A 22394-nucleotide genomic window follows, 5' to 3' on the forward strand; every position below is an offset into this window, starting at 1 on the left:
ATAGGTGAAGGAAAATAACATCTTTCATTTCAGAGACAGGAACCTGATTGACTCAGCCAGTTCTTATTTCTCACAAAGTGAGACAAAGAGGCCTGAACACAAGGAAGTACAGCATCCAACATAATCACCAATAAACACCTAAAAGATTAGAAGTTTTTAATGCAAACTCTGAAATAGAGCAGTAACACGAAACCATCTAGTAGTCTAGTTGGGGTTGGGCTAATTGTAGAGCAAAGAAAGTTAAGAAAAGCCTGATTTAGAAAGGATTTAGAAAGTAGGTGTCAGATTCCTATCAGGGGTGGGGCACAGCAGGAGAGGACACTAATCTGAAAGGGAAAGGAGAAAGCATTAGGGAGAAGAAGAAAAGCCAAGGAGGCCAGAGGTGGGCTGCAGTATTTCCGTGCCACACATAACATGGGTCCCATATATCTGCCACAGATATAAATTTGCACCTTTTAAAAAATAGTTCAGATGGATTATCTTTATAAGGTAAGAACCAATGAGTGTCCCAGTGGTGAAAAGATAATAGCATTGCTCAGAAAGTTGAGGAACTTCCATGTATACAAATACATGAGTAGCTCACCTACTCTTCAAAATGCCCCTGGGAAAAAGATACCCCATTTCAGAGATGAGAAAATGAAGCCTCAAAGTTGTAAGGAAGCTGGTTGTCAGTATTTTCTTATATGTCAGTCTTACAGCTAAAGCCTAACTTCTGCAATAGCATGGTGGATCCAGGGAGCAATGGGGGCTCTTGATATCCCAAAGTGCCTCTGAGTCTCCTACAAGGTATAAGCAAAAGCCAATTGAAGGCACATTCCCAATACCACAGCAAGTGTACTAACTTCTAGAAGCATCAGGTTAGCAAATCACCCAACACAGTGCTCTGCATGTCTGACCAGAACCTCCTTGGTCATCTGTTGTTTACAATGTCAATAGGGCTTTGATCGCCATAGTGTAGAAGGAATAGTCTTCCTTTGCAAGCTCTCTAACAACCCCTTGCTCTACCTTGGCTACGAGTCAAAACAAATCCAAGGAACACGAGCTAGTCAGCTGTGAAACTTCTGTTCCTCACACAGGGCTGTGTGGTGGGAGAGCGCACAGATGGAGTTTCCTTTTTAAATGAAATGTTTTGGCACCAGCCTCTGTCAAGAGCTTTCCCTTGTTTCCATCTGGGTTTAGTCCTGGAATGCATACATGAGAGAATGGAAAAAGAAATCTCTCTGTTGGTGAGAAAGAAAACGCTGTTGGTGTGCTAAACCACTAGAAAGGCTCAAGGGGCTGCCGGCACAAGTCCTCAGAGATTAGAACTCTGTGCAAGGAATGTTGTCAAACTGTTCTTAGGGAAGAGGAAAATTCTGTTTTTCAGACTTAGCTCATCCTGGGGGGTGGGGTGGGGAGATTAAACCATGAATATACTTTGGAGTCAGGTAGACCTAGTTATGAGTTTCAGCTCCATTGTTCTCCCAACCCTGGGCATTGAGTGCACGTCTCATCTGTAAGTCTGGACTCTGTCATCTGTCCAGCAGAAACATGCTGGTGGTTTTAAGGTTTAAGTGAGACAATATATAATAGCTACCCTCCTATTTACAAGACTTGACAAAAAATAAATATTATTACTATTGGTTTCCACAGGAAATGGTTTAGAACCACAAAGAGACTCTTAAGAAATTTTTTTTGGGGGGTTGGTCATGGGACTTGAACTCTGGGCTAGAGCACTGTCCCTCAGCTCTTCAGCTCAAGGCAAGCACTCTACCACTTGAGCTACAGCGCCACTTCCGGTTTTTCTGGTGGTTTATTGGAGATAAGAGTCTCGCGGAGTTTCCTGCCCGGGCTAGCTTTGAACTATGATCCTCAGATCTTAGCCTCCTGAGTAGCTAGAATTACAGTCTTGAGCCACCAGTGCCCAGCTAACTCTAAGAAAATTTAAAGGATCTAACATATAATTGAATAAAATAAATTCACTCATGTCTACCCACACATGATGACCACTGAAGCTTCAGAAATGGTAAGAAAGGAGGCTTTCTTGGGAAGTCTTCTGGAATAGGATTTACAGTCAAAATACTTGAGTTCAAATCCTTGTTTTGTTTCTCACAACCAACAGCTTTGGCAAGATAATTTATTTATATCTGGGCTCAGTCTCTTCATCTACAGCCTGGCAGCAGTGCTGTGATTTACCTCGGAGCACTGTTGTAAGGATGAAATGAGTGAATATATAGAAAGGGTTTAGAACCATGTGTGACACAGAAACTCAGCAAATGCCATTCATCATATCACTATTGCCATGTTGGACTGGAACCACCCTGACCATCCTGAGCCCTGAAGTATGTGTCTGCATGGCAGGTGTTAGGTTGAAGGCCATTTGCATGTGATATTTGCTAGCTAACTCTACTAGCCAGAGAAGATCTTAAAATAAACTCTTTTTTGAAATCAATAGGATCAACAATTATTACTATTTTGAATATTTTAATCAAATATCTTTATATCCATATCACAGAAGAGCTAAAAGTCTCCATCGATTATACAAGAGTGAATATCAAATTTTTATAAATTGAAAAGGATCCAGGGAAAACTCATAGAAAGAAGACAATATTTTGTCCTGCATTCTAGTTACTTCGTTTTATGGCTTGACTTACCTACCAAATCTCTATAATAAAGAGAAAAAGTCTTACTCTGACTCACAGTCAAACACTTGGAAAGTCTACTCAGCAATAGTTTTCCAAGTGAGATAGGAAGGAAGCATGGAGGTCAAAAGTATTTCATGTCTGTATCTAATGTCAAGAGTCAGAAGAATCTGCCCCTTCAAATCTGCCCCTTCACAGCTCCTGCTCAGGTAATAAGTCAGAGGAAGTGAGGTGCTACTGCAATACAAAGTAACACTGGGGTCAGGGACTGAAAGCATTTTCAACTCTGCCAGTTCTAGTGTGTCAGCCTCTAGGAGGTCACAACCTCTGGAGAATACTGGTTTCTTCATCTGTGAAATGAAGAACTACATACTTCCTAATTGTTAGGGATGCTACTGGGTTTAAGTGGAATTAAAACAACCTAACACACATAAGATGAATGCTCATTTTCTTATACAATTTTTTCTTTTAAATGCCATATTTATTCTAGCAATGTTTACCAATTGCACATAACTGTAATCATTTTTAACATTTTCTCTTCATTGCTAATGCTCCTGTAAAACTTCTAATTTCAATGTGAATCTCTCTTTTTTTTTTTCTGGATAAAAATCTTAGAAAGTCAACCCACTACAACTGAATAAAGCATTTCTACCAAGGCTAAATTCCACCTCTCTTGTTTCTTCCCTTCTCTCCTAATATTCATAGACTTTGAGATGAAATACAGTCTGAATTAGAAAGTAGATCTGAGATAATTTCTTTTTATGTCAGCTCACTAACAATAAAATCTGGCTACCCTTATTCCAATAGCAATCTATATTTTCTCAAACTCTCATAAATGTTTAAGTGTTTATTTTTTATATAAAAACTCTAATTCTTCCCTATATGAAATTCATGAAGTGTAAATTTTGATATAAAACTGCCAAAGGGGTTCATAATCCTCAAACGTTCCAGCCCAAAGGGTCCTCAATATAATGAACCTTCACTTTCTAATGGAATAAATTGAAGTTCTCTCAAATCTAGAAGTTTGATTAAGGTCAGAAAACAAGGGAACTAGAAAGCCTTTTTAAAAATAAAATTGAGTACCAAAAGATACCATTGTGTTAAATATTCCAGTGGGAAGCCCAAAATAAAACCCCCAAATAGTGAAATTACTTAACTTAAGTTTGAACTTTCAGAATATAGATAAGATGCATTACTGGTACCTATGTAGGATCAGGACATCTGTGCTTGGAAAAGTTCTAGAAGTTTTCTAATACTTAGGGGTAACAATCACCAAGGAAAAAGAAGAATGCCAGTTTTATACTCCTAATCCATGTCACTACCTTTCCTGACCTTTTTACCTAAATCATCTCATCCAACTATATTCAGAATTTAAACAGAAAATTCTGCTTTCTTTTTTTTTTAATTTAATTTAATTTTATTTGTGAACATACTGTACAGAGGAGTTACAATTACATGGGCAGGATAATGCGTACATTTCTTACCAAGCATTGCAGCCTCCTCCTTTGTTTACCCTTCACATCCCTTCCCAGCCTCCCCGCAATCCCAATCCTTCTCCTTCTTCCCCCTTCCCCCCCTACCCCCCCCCCCTGCACCAACGTTGTAAAGCTCGTTTTGGACATTGTAAAGCTCATTTTGGACATGACAACTTGTACTTCTCATTGTTGCAACAGGTCCACCTGTATCCTTAAACAACTGGTTTTTCCCCATCTCCTCCACAAGTTATACTGACATCAAATACGTATTAAAAATCATTTTATGAAGACTTAGGTTTCTGTTTTAACAAGATTTGTAACTAAATCACAAAAATTAAGGTCTCCACATTCTCCTTCTGTAGGAATAAGGAGAGGCAGCCAAGAAAAGACTTCAACCATTTATGAAGATGAAAATGCATGGTTGATGGGCGGGGGAGATGAAAGCTAACATCACATATCACACATACTAAATTCAAACAGAATCATGAAAATAGAGATTATAGAATGGCAAGAGATTATAGAGCACTGTAGGCAACTGCTTTCTAATTATAACTTGGTTTTAATTTAGCATGTATCAAGTTTAATTTTACAGATCAAAATTATCATGGAAGGGACAAGTAATTGAATGTTGTGAGCAGTGTTGGTCCTTTGTATAAAGTGCACCTCAATAAAACCTGACTTAAAGGACATCAGTTTTAAAAGGGAAAGACACAGTTCTGAGATACGGTTTCATTGGGAGTCTTCCACCTTTTGATGCTTTGTTTACCTTTTTTTATTTTATTTTATTTTTGTGAACATACTGTACAGAGGGGTTACAATTACATGGGGAAGATAATGCGTACATTTCTTATCAAGCATTGCAGCCTCCTCCTTTGTTTACCCTTCACATCCCTTCCCAGCCTCCCCCTCCCCCCAACGTTGTAAAGCTCGTTTTCAACATGACAACTTGTATTTCTCATTGTTGCAACAGGTCCACCTGTATCCTTAAACGACTTGTTTTTCCCCATCTCCTCCACAAGTTATACTGACATCAAATATAGTGAAAGCAGGGGTTATACTGTGGGGGAGGGACATACAAAGCAACAAAGAGATAATCTTATAAATGCGTTAGAAACAAATGTATGAAAGAAAAAAACATTAAAATACATATCTAAGAGTTCATTTTCCTAACATACTAAGCCTGCAAAGGGCTTCCTCTAAGTTGCTTTCTCTTCCCCCAAATGGTCTTTTTTAGACTTTGCCTCTGTTCTATCCACATGTCTGCCAAGTTTCTTCATCTTAATTTCTACATAATCAGGGCTCTGCTCTGACCTGTTCTGGATGTTTCCCTTTCTGGGGACAGATCCTCTCCTTAGATACTATGTCCTGTCTGCAATGGGACTCCACTGTTCCCATCATTTCCTTCTTCTACAAAATCCTCACTTGTTGCCACTCCAGGGAAGACTGGTGTCAATGACTTTCTGATGTTTACTTCTTCCCATACTTACATGAAAGTTGATACCTGCAGTTACAAGTGATTTCACTTGTCCTCCTTAAATCCCCAAGTTTGAAGACTATAAAGAGATAGAGAGCCAGGCGCTGGTGCCTCATGCCTCTAATCTTAGCTACTCAGGAGGCTGCAATCTAAGGATTCTGGTTCAGAGCCAGCCGGGTCAGGAAAGTTCATGAGACTCTTATCTCCAATTAGCCACCAGAAAACCAGAAGTGGTGGTGTGTGTGGCTCAAGTGGTAGAGGGCCTTCCTTGAGCTGCAGAGTTCAGGGACAGCGCTCAGACCCAGAGGTCAAGCCCCATGATCACCACCACCAACAACAACAACAAAAAAAGGAGATGGAGATTCTCTTAAATATTCCATTGCTCTCTGTTATGCTATTCTATGTTACCTGTCCTTAAGACTTTGTTGATTCATCTTTTTTACTTGATTCATCTTAATTTCTCATGAGGCCTTTAAACAGCGTGTGAATTATCTTTTGCTTATACACAGGAACTTATTAATTATGTTGTCAAATTCTTCTAAAGTTAACTAAACTTTTTACATGAAGAACAATTTATGATAGGAGTACATTTTATTATTCCCAGGCAATCTTATATTTAGAAACATAGATGCTGTTATTTTCTGATCACTGCATATAAATAATAAAAAATGAATTTATGAAAAATAATAAAAAGTTTTATGATCACAGAATCTACTGCTCAGATTTTTCCAGACATTGAAATATATATAATATGTAATATTATACAATATATATAATAATGTATAATATAACATAGATATATATTATATATTATATATAAATGAAGGTTTTGACAAGCTTTGAAAGTCATACTTTCTCTCTTTTACTTTAATGCTTCATGCTGTTTGAAGAGTTCCAGACCTTGCCTTAATTTGGACAAAGTTTGCTTGTTAAAAATGAATAGCTGGTTTTCAGCAAGTAAAGTACAGTGGTTGAAGGACCTGGCCTCCCAGAAAGCATAGGCAATTCACCCTAATAGCAGGAAGGAGAATGTCATTGAAGGGTTCAACTTTCACTTCAAAGCCTCCTGTGTGTGGTCAGTTACAAAGAACAGACTGAATAGGAGACAAAGAAAGGCCCCAAATCCTGCTTGGTTTGTTAATGAACCTATCATTCTGTCCTTTTACCTGGGATGTCTGCTCTCCCCACACCACCCTCTTCAACACTAACAAATTCCTACTTTTCTAGAACCCTTTTGGTTCTTTACTCAGTTTAAATTCTGTTCCTATATGATTATCTAGACATTCTTTTGGGCATTCTCACTCTATGCTTGTTATATCTACTGTTTCTTCCTCATTAAATTTGGTAATCTATAAGTTTTTCTAATAATTGTATCCTTAGCATTTAGGACATAAAAGGCACTTAATGTGTATTTGACTAAGTATTTCTTAATTAAAGCATTAGCTTATCAGGGATGTACCTCTAAATTTTACATAACTTAGAAAATAAATATAAATATGGCTACTTTTTTGTCAATTATAAGAAAAAATTACATTGCAAAAAGCAGGTGTTATAGGACCAGACTTTTCCTGCCCCAATTTCTACTCTACTGTCTGCTGAAATGCCAGATATACTTCATTTATCCTCTCAACATTCAAAACCAGAAAAAGGACAAGAGATTGTTTTCCTGCATTGCAAGCCAAAAGCAATTCTCCTAGCTTCAGACTTTTAACCTGAATGTCTTAGTGATTTGGATAGAGAATGCAGTTATCCAGTAAGTCCCAGGTCATTGTCTTCTACACCCAGGGAAATGTTATGCTATTTCACTAAGATGAGGCTGTTACAGTCCCTGTATCACTCTCACAGACTTCATGATCAGGCAGACAATAGCATATGCCTAAATTCCAAGTAAAACTTTTCTCCTTCAGCAATAGGTGTATACTAAGCAAGCTCAGTAGGTTTCTGAGTCATCCAGTTTTCCTTCAAATAACTGTCTTCATTTGTTAGGAAATGGAAAGAATTGGAAAAAATCATTTTAAGTGAAGTAAGCCAGACCCAAAGAAACATAGGTCCCATGGTTTCCCATGCTCATTTGCAATAATTAGTATACGTTTAGGATAATTTTATCAGATGAGCAGAAAAGTTCAAAAGCTATGTACATGTGACCATATAAGATGATGCTAAGTGATATGAACCCCAAGATAAGAACACAAGAGGTCTTTCTTTGTTGTAGTTTTTAATGTACTATGTGATTTTTTTTGTTTCTTTTGTATGTTCTTCCCCATATGGTATATCCCCTGTTGTCACTGTACTTGATTTTGGTACCCTACATCTTGTATATACATAGGTCTAATTTAGAGAGGGGAAGGGGAATAACAAAACGCTGAAACAAAGACACAGGATGACCCATTGCAACAATGATACCCACAAGACACTACATTGGATATGAACTTTGCAACTTTTTTGGGGGGGGGGAGGAGTGAGAAAGGTAGGGGAAGGAAGGGATAGTGGGAGAACAACAAAGGAGGGGGTAACAATGCTCAACAAGAAATGTACTCATTATCTTACTCATGCAACTGTAACCCCTTTGTACAGCATCTTTACAATAAAATAAAGTTTAAAAAAGAAATCTCAAGGAAATTTTGAGACACTAGAGACTAGAGAGAGAAGAGAGCTTAACAAAATTAGACACATTATATATCTGTGCTCAGTCAATTTCAGCTCAGCCCAAACATGAAACAAAATTCATTGGAATATACTTTATACACTCCTAATACAAGCAAAGCTCTAGGATCTAATGTAAGAATATGAAAAGGAGTTTTTAGGACCCTAAGCTTATTAACAAAATATTAGAAATGAATTAGGAAAGGCAACTTCTGTCTTTTCACTAATTAAGCTCCAACCATATGCCAGGTCATGCTTAGCATATGAAGAAATATAAATATCTTCTAACAACAGCCAAATTGTATCAGCCTAATCCTTATTTGGGAAAGAGAGACCAATGTTTCAAGGCTAATTCTCTTATATTTATATCAATAAAACTTTCTCAATAAGTACAGTCATTCTTTACAAAATGTTATGTTTTTAATTTCTCTTCAATTTAAGATAAAGTCTTATAAATTTACACATGCTGTCTGATGAAACATTATTTGCACCTTGAAATGAATTCTGATAAACTTACCATAGACATTTTTTTCTGGCTCTTAGTTGCTTTCTATTCTCAATTTTTTATATTTAGATTTTTATTGTTATTATTATGTAGTTGTATAAAGGGTTTACAATTCCATAAGTCAGATAATGAGTACAATGCTTCTTGGACAATGTCACCCCTTCCTTTGCTTTCCCCCATAGACCTATTTTTTTTAAGTCAAAAGTAGGCCCAAAAAATAAAGTTTTATTTCCAAACCACAAGCGAAATAAATTAAAAAGAGATGAATTAAATCTAAGATTATTTTTCCATCTCTCTATTATAAGAAATATTATCAGAAATACAACAAATGCCCAAGGTGTTCAGATTAGCGTCACCCATAACTACATGAAACATTTATCCAAATTTTATCTCAAAAAACTTAGTATAAATCCTACAGATCTACTATAATCACAAACAGAAAGGAAAAAAATAATCCAACAAACCTCTAAGCTTAATAAAACAGATGCTCATTCCTGACAAGGGACTAGCTGTCAGGCAAAGCACTGATTTGTGAACTGAAGCTTCTTTCTCACATTCCATAAGGTACCAATAGTTATCTCAAGACAAACTACTACTAATTGTTGGCAATGGTTTAGAAAAAGAAAGTCAATAAAACTCAGGTTGCTAGTAATGAATATTATTTGAAAACCAAGAATTGTTCTAAAGCAAAAGTCCTCACAGACCACTTGTTTTGAAGGGTGTGTGTGTGTGTGTGTGTGTGTGTGTGTGTGTGTGTGTGTGTGTGTGTGTGTGTGTGTGTGTGTGTGTGTGTGTGTGTGTGTGTGTGTGTGTGTGTACCAAGTCCTTTGCAGAAACAATGAACTGAAAAATACATTAAAATTGAACACTTTTTTTTCCATAAAACGGATCTTCAAAATACAGATGCTATAAGTGAATAAAGATCAGAGAAAGGTAACAGAGAGAACAGAAGGATTAAAGAATGGAAATATATAAAAATGAATACAACTGTCCCAGATACCTTAAAATTTAACTGTTTAAAACAAGTTCTTTTAATAACATAAGTACTTGGTTTTCATTACCTGACAGGCAGATATAAGTTAAATATTCGCCTTGACCACCAGTTGCCAAGAAAGGAATCTTTTTCTTTGTCCTCCTCTTGACTTGGACAGCGCCCAGCATTCTTTCATCAAGAGGTGCAAAAATTTCCTTGCTGATGGCAGATTTGGCACTCATTGTAGAGCCAGCGAGGTGGGCACTCAGTGAATTTTCTGAAGATAAAGAAAAGGCAAGTTGGAACTGACAGCATTGCAGGGCTTATAGAATATGAACAGCAAGCTAGTTTTCAGGTGAAGTACTTTTCAATTTGCAGTTTAAACACTTAATTGCTTGAAATGCACTAGAGAAATATTCTTTATTCTTGCAATAGCTATGGAGAAAAATGAAAATATATATTTACTCCCTGAAAATGTTAAACCCAATGGGAGATGAGCACCATGCAATGGGATCTAGGGACTTTGTGAATTTCTACCACAAGTGCACCTCACTCCAACTGCCAAGCACTGCCCACTCTATTCCCTATTATTTAAGGAACACAGATTCATATTTCCTGTTTAGAAGTCTTTCTACTGTCTAATGATCACTAAAGTTAAGACATTCATAATTCCCCTTCCAAATCTCCTTTGAGTCAAATGTAAATCCTTATCCTTCATTCCCTTCACAATGGAGACACCTAGATCTTTTTCTGCAAAATAACTATTTTATCAACAGAAAACCATCCTTCCTTGGCTGCCTTTGATCAGCTCAGTAGTGAACTCTTATTTCTTAGCCTTATGCAATGGGCCTGTCTTCCAGAATTCCTCTGCATCTACTTGCCATACTCCGAACCCTTGCCAAAGTCTCCACAGTGTCCTTCAGCCAAAGTGGCCATGGAATTCCAAAAAAGTATCTGACTAATGCTAGGTATTTTGGAAATGTTATCCAGAAGTTCCCACATGTGATGCTCTTGTAGTTAACTGGCAGTGGGTGCCTAATAATTAAGAAAATAAAGCAGTATGTTGCTGACTCACAATGAGTCTCCCCCACCTTACACATACACAGCCCCAGTGTTATATTTAGTTTTCCAAAACGTGTACTTCCCCAGAGGTCTTAATTCTACTTGGGTCTAAAAGGTTCAAGGTCAATTTGAATATGAATCCTATCTTGGTATGGACAACAGCAACTTTGAAATTTTTCTATATTCTATCATTTTACTAATGAATAGGCTGTGACTAATTACTGATACTTGTTCAGGCAATTTAAAAAATCAGAATTAGGTCAGGCACAGTAGCTCAAGCCTGTAACTCTAGCAACAAGTAAAGCAGAGATCAAAAGATCACAGTTCAAGGCTAATCTGGGCATAAATGTTTGAGAAATATCATCTCATTCATTGACTGGAGACAGTGACACTTGCCTGTCATCCTTAGAAAGATTACAGTCCAGGCATAAGGAAAGACCCTTCTTTGAAAATAACAAATGCAAAAAGAAGCTGAAGTTGTGGCTCATGTGACAAGTGCTATGAGGTCAATCCCCAGTATCATTACAAAAATAAAGATAAAACAAAACAGAATTCAGAGCCTTGGAGTAATCATGCAGATTGCAATGAATACTTAGAGATTTGACAAATGGACCAGCAGCAGTTATGTGATAGTACTAGCAGCTGGTAGAGTTGCTCAGATTGCTATAAAATTGAGCTAGCTACTAAACAAAGTCCCATTATAAACTACCCTATGCTCAAATAAGATATAATAAAACTTTAAAATATGGTTTTCTGTCTTCCAGGAGTTGACTACTGACCACATCAAAGGTTTGTCTTAAATCTCAAGATTTATGATAGAAGACCAGAGGTATACCCTACCCATTGCAAGAGTCACAAATGCTTCCAGCATAGCTGCCCATCTCTAACCTGTACAACATCTGCAACCTTCCAGTGGGAGAAAAAAATATGTTAAAAAAAAAAAAGTATCTCACTGGTCAAGAAAATTTCTCCTAGTTTAAATTCTGTGGCACTCAGTGGCACTAAGCATATATAACATGTGAGATGAGAATATAGATTTATTGATGTTGATTTTTCAAATCTACATGTACATTTCCCAGTGCTGGCATTATGACATTTTTTATGCTTAACATTGGGTTTTCATGCTGACTGAGAAAAAAATGACTTTTTGCTGATTACTAATGATACACTGTCATGTCTCACAAGTTAGCAAACAGAACTCCCCACTGTGCTTTATGCTATGATCTTTCCAGGACATTTTTCAGAAAGAGGGAACACATACTTATTCTTTGTTAGCTCCGAAGCTTCTCACTTGTCATCATTTAGAGACATACAAAAGAGACAGTAGTAGTGTAACAGGATTCTTGGACTTAACGAATTTTACCAAGTACCATTCTGTGAATAAAAATGGCCCATCCATCTTAGGCTCAAGAAGAAAAGTGATCTCGCAGGTAATTAAGGCCTACATCTCTCTCTCTCTCTCTCTCTCTCTCTCTCTCTCTCTCTCTCTCTCTCTCTCTCTCTCTTCTCTCTCTCTGTCTATCTATAACTTCAATTTTTTAATAAGTTTTGTAAAACTGGTATGAGGAAGACAGAGACAGATGGAGATTTTCTCTTTCCCCAGATTTGATGAAAACAATAAATAAATTCATATTTCCATTTATATGCATGTCATTTTCTCTAAATGTGTATCTCTTAATGTGGGTCCAAACTTTGGATCCAAAGCCAAGCTTTAAGGCTAAGAGTTTTGGTAACAACATAGTAGCTTCAAACCATTCTCTAAGTAAGGTAGAAAATAAGCCATATTCTCAAATTCAATGTTCATTCTCTTTTCAATAAGTCTAACTGGCATGGCTTTTGCTTTTGCACCTCAGACTCACATTTTTTTAAACTAGAGTTAAAGGATTGAAATCTATCATTTTTATTGTATAAGATCTTTCAGAATAAAAGAAGAGACACATGTATTTTGCCAGAGTTTTAGGAAATTGCATTCTTGTTTTGAAATATACCACCAATCCAATAGCCTTTTGCCTAAATAGGAACTAAACTCTAGACTAGACAGGAGGTGTTGGATATGGGGAGGAAAGACCATAGGAAGACCAAATGCATAGGACTTTTGTCTCTTGATTCTCTAAAGTAACTTTGTAAGATCATACATCTCCTGGTGGTAAATTAATATACAGCCCAAGACCATGTGACGATTTTATGGAAGCAAGGTGACTACAGCAGCAGTAGTACCCCAATAGATTGCAATTACATACAATTTTTCCCTTTTCCTAGTCCATCCACAGCTTCTGTAAGATATAATTACAAATCTTTTCTATCCAAGAAACCAACCTATAATATGGTTTGCAAGTCAAAGCAGCTGGTTGCCTTAAGTGATGTTTGCAGAAACTACTTACACTTTTTTTTGTTTTTCCTCAAGACCTTCCTTATCTTACTTTGAGTCATCTTAAATATATATGTAGATAGATAGACAGATTATCTACCTGTCTATTTATGGATATATGGATTTTGTTAGTTCAGGGCTACTGTAATGATATGGCTTATCACTACCCAAGTAACCAAGAAATAAAGTTATCACTTAGAGGGGAAGTTAGAAACACAAGTGACCTCAGGGATCTGACAGAGGAAGTATAGATACAAAAGGTACAAGCATGAGATGATTTTGTCTTCCAACACTGACACTTTAGGTTTTTACTAAAATTGACATTTACCTTTGTGGTAAGGAGACTAGAAGATGGAGGAGAAAGAGAAGGAGCAAAAGGAAGCAAGACTCAAATAACTAAAACCCTGCCATTGGCAAATATTAAGGAGATGAGATAATATCAACATTTATTCAACTTAATACTATTGGATGCTTGATTCATCTAATATTATGAACTCTGTTCTGAGTCTGTATTAAACATATAATCCTCAAATCGTGTTTTGGCCTTAGCTGTGCCAACATATGTACTCGGATAGAGTGCTGTTTAAACTCTGATTTGTAAATAGGTAGTACATAAATCACATTTCTTAGGTTATGCAATTCAAGAGAATGCAATCAACATGTTGACATTCACATCAGAAGCCTTGAAATTAACAGTTAAGGTGATCTCATATGGGAAGAACCAGCTGGTTTTCTCTGGTACTTGGGACCTCCAGGACAGTAAACCCCAAACAACAGAAAGAAGGAAAATAAGACATTTTCTACAATTGGGCTTTACTACATTGCAATTCTACACAAGCACAACTTCAACTTCTACCTACAATCTGAAGAGATTGTTTCAGTTTGTATCTTAAATGCCTCTCAAAGGTCATGTTCAAAAGACTTGATTGCCAACATGTGGTGTTATGAGGAGATAGTATAATGTTTGTGAAGTAGACTCTATTGGAAAAATGAGGTCATTGAGTATATGGTCTTCTGGAAGATTTTAGGATCTTTAATATTTCCCCCCCCCTCTCACCTTGCCTTGTGGTGAGCAGACCTACTCCATTATATGCTCCCCACAATGATGTTCTGATTCACCACAAGACCTGAAACAATGAAACTAACTGACCAAGAATTGTGATCTCTGAAATCTTGAGCCCCAATTCCTCCCCGCAAAAAACTCATTTTAAGTTAATTGTCTTGAGTATTTTTTCACAGTTTATGGAGAGTTGAGAGAAAGCAATCATGCACCAAACTCAGACAGCCTCTGCTGTCCAGTTAATGACTGAGTGTTTTCAGGGAGTTAGCCTCAATTCTTCCCTTCCCTCAAACCCTTCAACTTCTCATAACAATGCAATTGCCAAGACCCATGGCTTTAATATTTTTGAGTTCCATCAGTTTTTCTTCAATTTCATTTTCTCTACCTTGGTTTGGAGCCACACCATTCCTACCCAAAAGGGTTTCTAAAAATAGCCTCTTCTGAAAGGCCTCTGGTTCATCTCCAACTTTCATGCAGTCAACCCTTTCCACTTGCCACAGTGATATTCAGATAGAGTGTACAATTGAAGATGAGTGAAGCTTAACTGTATTTAATTGTTTCTTTATGCTTCAGGTCTTGACCTTGACAAGGTTGTAATGTTGAAACTAAAGTAGAGAAATGTGAAAACACTCCCCTTCAGCCTCACAGTATGTAAGTATTAAATGTACAAGTCAGTTGTTGTTACATAATCATGAAACTGAAAAGTAACCAAAAATGTTAATTCTCCTCCCAAGTAAGAAAAATTTGTTAATATGAAAATAACATCAATTTTGTGTTTTTCTGAGTTCACATATAAAGATCAATGAGAAAATCTGAGACCAAGAACCTTTACTAAGATTATTTAAGTAAAGGTTAAGCATTTTATGTACCTCAAACTTTTCTATCCTCTAATAAGAGATGAAAACATTAATCTCCCCACAATATGCCAATATGTGAATAAACAATAGAGTAAATTTTCAGTCTACCATCCACTGTTTCCATGCAGTTCTACTGATTATTCTTAATAGTTCTTATAAGTAGAAACTAAAAGGGGAAGCAGAGATGTCACTAGAATAGACAAATAGCTCTCACCTAGCAACAACATTCAATATTTACAACTATTAGCATTACAAATTCAGTCATTCTTTACTGGGATAAACAACCAGGGCTATGGAATGGGCTTGCTATGGTAGAAAGCCAGACAGGAACCAGATCAAGAAAGCCAGATCAAGAATCCATAGTTAAGGGGAGGGGAGGGGATGATGATAGGACAGGGATGGTAAGGGGAAACAAAGGAGGAGTCAACACACTCTGAAAACATTACAGGATGGAATAGGAGAAACCCTAGGTCTCCTTGGCACAGGCCCAAATTTTCTTAATAGAGACCCGGAAACACAACAAATCCAAGAAAGGTTGGACAAATGGGATTGTATGAAATTGTAGAGCTTCTGCATGACAAAGGACATAGCTAGCAAGATCAATAGAAAGCCCACGGATTGGGCTTTACTAGCCATACAACAGACAAGGGTCTCATATCTAAAATATACTTGGAACTCAAAAAATTAAACCCCCCAACAACAAATCCTCAAAGAAACAACTGCCCAATAAATAAGTGGGCGAAAGACTTAAAGAGAAACTTCTCTGAAGAAGAAAGAAGGATGGCCAATAGACACATCCCTAGCCATAAAAGAAATGCAAATCAAAACAACATTGAGATATCACCTCACTCCAGTTAGAACGGCAAAAATCAAGAACTCTAACAACAACAGATGCTGGAGGGGATGTGGACAGAAAGGAACCTTACTTCATTGTTGATGGGAATGTAAACTTGTTCAACCACTTTGGAAAGCAGTATGGAGGTTCCTCAAAAGACTTCACATAAAACTCCCCTATGACCGAGCAATCCCACTTTTGGGCATTTACCCAAATGTTTACAAACAAGACCACACTAAAGCTACCAGCACAACTATGTTTATTGAAGCATTATTTACCATAGCTAAGATATGGAACCAACCCAGATGCCCCTCAGTAGATGAATGGATCAAGAAAATGTGGTATATATACACAATGGAATTCTATGCCTCCATCAGAAAGAATGACATTGCCCCATTTGTTAGGAAATGGAAAAACTTGGAAAAAATTATATTAAGTGAAGTAAGCCAGGCCCAAAGAAACATAGGTCCCATGGTTTCCCTTATTTGTAATATCTAGTATATGTATGAGTCAAACGGAAAAGGTCAGATAATGTGATGTCAGGAAAATGAACCCTTAGATGTGTATTTTAATGTTTTTTTCTTTCATGCATGTGTTTCTAACGCATTTATAAGATTATTTCTTTGTTACTTTGTATGTCCCTCCGCCACAGTATAACCCCTGCTTTCACTATATTTGATGTCAGTATAACTTGCAGAGGAGATGGGGAAAAACCAGTTGTTTAAGGATACAGGTGGACCTGTTGCAACAATGAGAAGTACAAGTTGTCATGTTGAAAATGAGCTTTACAACGTCGGTGGGGGGGAAGGAGGGGGAAGGAGAAGGATTGGGATTGGGGGAGAGGGGGGAGGCTGGGAAGGGATGTGAAGGGTAAACAAAGGAGGAGGCTGCAATGCTTGGTAAGAAATGTACGCATTATCCTGCCCATGTAATTGTAACTCCTCTGTACAGTATGTTCACAAATAAAATTAAATTAAATTTTAAAAAAAGATTAAAAAAAAAGAGATACCACCTCACCCCAGTTAGAATGGCAAAAATCAAGAACTCTAACAACAACAGATGCTGGAGCGGATGTGGACAAGAAGGGAACCTTACTGCATTGTTGGTGGGAGTGTAAACTTGTTCAGCCACTTTGGAAAGCAGTATGGAGGTTCCTCAAAAGACTTCACATAGAGCTCCCCTATGATCCAGCAATCCCACTTTTGGGCATTTACCCAAATGTTTACAAACAAGACCACACTAAAGCTACCAGCACAACTATGTTTATTGCAGCATTATTTACTATAGCTAAGATATGGAACCAACCCAAATGCCCATCAGTAGATGAATGGATCAAGAAAATGTGGTATATATACACAATGGAATTCTAGGCCTCCAACAGAAAGAATGACATTGCCCCATTTGTTAAGAAATGGAAAGGCTTGGAAAAAATTATATTAAGTGAAGTAAGCCAAGCCCAAAGAAACATAGGTCCCATGGTTTCCCTTATTTGCAATATCTAGTATATGTATGAGTCAAGCAGAAAAGGTGAGATAATGTGATGATAGGAAAATGAACCCTTAGATATGTATTTAAATGTTTTTTTCTTTCATGCAAGTGTTTCTAACGCATTTATAAGATTATTTCTTTGTTACTTTGTATGTCCCTCCCCCACAGTATAACCCCTGCTTTCACTATATTTGATGTCGGTATAATTTGTGGAGGAGAAGAAGAAAAACAAGTCGTTTAAGATACAGGTGGACCCGTTGCAACAATGAGAAGTACAAGTTGTCATGTCGAAAATGAACTTTACAACTTTGGGGGGGGAGGATTGGGTGGGGAGGCACGGGGGAGGCTAGGAAGGGATGTGAAGGGTAAACAAAGGAGGAGGCTGCAATGCTTGATAAGAAATGTACTCATTATCTTGCCCATGTAATTGTAACCCCTCTGTACAGTATGTTCACAATAAAAATAAAAAAATTTTGAAAAATATTTTAAGAATAAAATTAAAAAAAGGAGGACTCAACAACGCTTGATAAGAAATGTACGCATTACCTTGCTCATGTAATTGTAACTCTTCTGTACAGTATTTTCACAATAAAATTATTAATTTTATTTTTAATTATTTAATTAAATTTAAAATTAAATTAAATTTTAATTTAATTATTTAATTTTAATTATTGATTAAAAAAGAATACATAGTTAAGGCCTCATAGCATCTATGAAATTGACAATGAATCAATAAGGCACTCAGTAAATCCTATCTTTGAAGGAACAAGAAACTATGAAATAGAATAAAGAAAATTATAGGGATATGAATAATAGCTAAAATAGTCTCTTATCAATTAGAAAACATATGTGAAGGTAGGCAAAGAAATACCTGCAAGGAGAAACTCCAAACAAAGACTATATTTCACTTTACCTGGGGTACCCAGGTCCTGAACATGGGCCAACAATTTATCTCCATGGCTAAGATCTGTTTTCCTGTTGACCTCTTACAGTACAGAATCATTGTCTACAGGAGCCTCTTCCCCCCATATTTAATGAGTTGTTTTTAAACAAATAAAAGAATTCCATAAACAAGAGTACATGGCATCTGCTCTGTAAAAAACTAGTAATGAATCACTAAAGCTTGTACAACACTTCATGAATTTACAAAGTATTTTTTTACTTATTCTCAAATGTAGCATCCACTAAGGATGGCTTCCAAAATTTGCTTCAAGATTCTAAACTACAATATTTAGAGATATACATGTTTAGTTTATTGTTATTATAAAGATAATGTACAGAGGGATTATAATTACATGAATCAGATAATGAGTACATTTCTTCTTCTTTTTTTTTCTAGGTTCTGGGACTTCAAACTCAGAGCTTGGGTCTGTCCCTGAGCCTCTCTGTGCTCAAGGCTAGCGCTCTACCACAGTGTCACTTCCAGCTTTTTCCAGCTTTCCTGCCCAGCCTGGCTGTGAACCATGATCCTCAGATCTCAGCCTCCTGAGTAGCTAGGATTATAGGCATGAGCCACCAGTGCCCCGCTACATTTCCTTTTGTACAGTGTCTTCCCTTTCCTCACTCAAGATATATAGGTATATATCTATATCTATATCTATATCTATATCTATCTATCTATCTATTTATAAATGTTAAACTATACAATTTTACCTAGTCCTTATTTGTCTAAGATTTTGACAAATTATAATTTGTGCTCACAGAGATTAATATGTGGGTTGAAACATTTGAACCAGCAAGTAAGAAATGAGTAAACATGCACGTACGTGAGTTATAGATACATCCTACCTCAGATTAATTTTTTAAGACCAAAACATTATCCTAAGTATCCTAAATATCCATCAGTCTTTATGGGTTATAGGGCATTCATCCATACAATGACATAACACACAGAAAACAAACCCATGGATATACAATTCTGTGCCAATTTATATGCATACAGAGACATCTAGGAAAAAGTTTACCAGCATGTTAAATATGATGAGCTCTGGATTTTTTTCTTATTATGTCCTATATGCAGTTATTTTGAAATATGAAAATATATCCCAGAAACTGTATACCTTATTCTATGGTAATCAGACTCATGTACTACTACAAACTTTTTTTGACAGTACTAGGATTTGAACTCAAGTCCTTATACTTGCTAGATATAAAGTTTACCACTGGAACCACACTTCTAACCCCAAACATTTTGGTTTTGAGGTACATATTCTCAAATTCAGAAGTCAAATGAATGACACACCAGTTTAGGCATGCAAAGTATTTGGAACCAAGGTGGATTAGTAAATCCCCATCTTCAAAGAGTTCTGAGAAAAAGAGAGCAAATGCTATGGATAATCACAAAGACCTAGAAGCTATTTTCATGAGAAGGAATGATACCCTTCTTCTGAGCATCTATAGTGTCTACAGCCTAAGTGAAGAAAGTGCCAATGACAGATTACCTTTGTTTTTTCCTAGGGGCATTATTTCTGAGCAGCATAAAAACAACACAGCTTTATAGTGACCCCCATCACAATTAACTCTTTAAGGAGTAAAAGGAGAAATCACTTTTCCACCAGCTGGTTTGGTTGGCTTTCTTTTTTTGTGTATTTTCACAGTATTCACTCAGCCAGTGACTCATATTTGCTTCAATTATAAACCTAGACTATTTTCATCTTCTCTTTTGTTGTTTATATGTTCGGTAAGCACATTCTTCTTGTAGGTCTAGTATCTAAAAAACAAACCTTGATCTACTATGCTTATTTGCATTGTGGTTATTGCTTTTAAGCTTCCCTTAATCACTACATCCTAATATTACAAACAGTATGACAATGCAAACAATAATAAAAAAACACCAACAGGTGCCCATGACTCACACCTATAATCCTAGCTACTTAGTAGACTAAAATCTGAGGATTACAGTTTGATGCCAGTCCAGGCAGGAACGTACATGACATGTTTAATCTCCAATAAACTTCCAAAAAGTTGAAAGTGTAGCTGTGGCTCAAGTGGTAGAGCACTAGCCTTGAGCATAAAAGCTCAAGGCCATGGGTTCATGCCCCAGGACTGGCATGCACACATGCATATGTGTGCCTGTGCACACACACATACACAAATCTATTTGGAGCATTTTTCTTAGGTGTTAGGTTGGTTTTTAGTCACTGTGGCAAGCAATAACTTAAAGGAGGAAAGGTTTCTCTGGCTTAGTAGCAGAGGTTACAATTCATAGCTGCTTGACCTTGGTACCATTAGTACCAAGGTAATGCTGAATATAATGGTGGGAAGAAAGTGGCAGACAAAGCTGCTCAGCTCTTGGTGGCCAGGAAACCAAAGGAGAGCAAGAGGAAGGGTACACTTCTAATAACTCAACTTCCTCTCAATAGGCCCCATCTCTTAAAGGTTCTACCACTTTCCAATAGTATCATAGGCCAGTGGCCAAGCATATTTAAAGTTTAAGCCATAATATTCAGATATGCCATTTGGATGATACTTTTAAGGTGAGATAAAAATTTTCGTAAGCATCTCTCATTGTGATAAATAGAATGTCCACATTCTTAAGTGTAAGTTCTAATGACCACTTAAGTTGATTCTACAGTACTCATGAACTCCTTCCACTGAACAAAGATAGAAGCAAAAACCAATGAGAAGCTTGCTTCTGTCTTTGTTCAGTGGAAGGAGTTCATGGGTACTGTAGAATCAATGAGAAGCCTAAGCTGGAATGTACTTCACTGGGTTATGAATCTCATATGCACAATAGGCCTTAAAAATGAGTTTAACCTTAAAAAGAAGGAACACAATGTAGAAAGATGAACCAAAAAAGCTGTGTTATTGTGGAATCCAACCTCTAGATGGAAAGCAAGAAAAACAATACATTGACCTGAGACTATCACTTCTAGTAGTATCTTATTACACTGCAAGTAGCAAATTGATCCCAGTCATGTTCAAAGACAGACTAAAACCATCAAGGATTAACTTTACATGAAAATAGACATTTTAATTATGTGGTACAGTATGTGTTACTCAATGCATTGGCATATTTTAAAAATTATGTCCTTTAAAGACATAAGAGGGGAAAAAACCACTAAATACATATTTTTTAAAGAAGTAGTTCAAAAGTTTTCCCTTTGAAGGTGGTTTATTATAGAGTTATGTTTTGTTTTTAACTCTATTAAGAATTAAAAAGCATTATTTTACATGATCATATGACCATAGCTATTGAACCTTTATGATCCTCTCCTAAGAATATCCTCCTTAGGTCTCACTATGTGAATGTCTAGAGTCCATATAATTTATCATGTCCAAGTGTTAATTTTTCATCTTTTACCATCCAGTGTGTTTACTTGTAGATCTAAAGGCACTTTCTAGTTGTAACAAATTAGAGAAATCATGCACCCTATGTTTCTGTGTCTGGCTTACTTAGCTAAAAACAATTTTTTCCAAGTCTTTCCATTTCCTTGCGAATGGTACAATATCATTCTTTCTGATAGAAGCATAAAATTCCTCTGTGTGTGTGTGTGTGTGTGTGTGTGTGTGTGTGTGTGTGTGTATGTGTGTGTGTGTCACATTTTTTTATCCATTCATTTGCTGAGGGGCATCTGGATTGATTCCATATCTTGGCTATGATAAACAACGCTGTCATGAACATGGTTGTGCTGGTAGCTTTCATATAGACTAGTTTGAGGTCTATTAGAAAAATGCTCAAGAGTAGAATTGCTAGACCATAGGGAACAAACAGAAACCAGAGGATTTTATGTATTTTGCTTTTTTTCTTTCTCTCTTGTCACTATTTTTGATTTTTGTACCTTTTTTCTTTTATATGTTTATCTGTTTTAGAGATGGTAAGAGGGAGCACAGAAACACTGAGACAAATGCAGCAGTGATATTCTCTAGATACTATGTTGAAAATGAACTGTACAATTTGTGAGGGAGGGCAGTCAGGAGGGGGAGAAAATGAATGAAAAGGTGACACTGTTCAAAAAGAAATGTACTCATTACCTGACTTATGGAACTGTAACCCTCTGTACATTATCTTTACAATAATAAATTAAAATTAA

At 36.6% G+C, this 22394-nt stretch overlaps 1 protein-coding gene across 1 annotated transcript in view; it reads right to left on the reverse strand.

The window, feature by feature from the left end:
* Stxbp6 (syntaxin binding protein 6) overlaps window positions 1–22394 on the reverse strand; it is a 276813-nt gene that overhangs the window by 177908 nt on the left and 76511 nt on the right. The window contains exon 2 of the mRNA XM_070026055.1: window positions 9780–9968. Coding sequence (XP_069882156.1) covers window positions 9780–9933 — 154 coding nt within the window. The 5' untranslated portion in view covers window positions 9934–9968. The remainder of the gene's footprint in view (window positions 1–9779; window positions 9969–22394) is intronic.

Source organism: Dipodomys merriami, unplaced genomic scaffold (assembly GCF_024711535.1).
Source record: "Dipodomys merriami isolate MVZ:Mamm:240054 unplaced genomic scaffold, mDipMer1.0.p SCAF_1, whole genome shotgun sequence".
Classification (NCBI taxonomy): Eukaryota; Metazoa; Chordata; class Mammalia; order Rodentia; family Heteromyidae; genus Dipodomys; species Dipodomys merriami.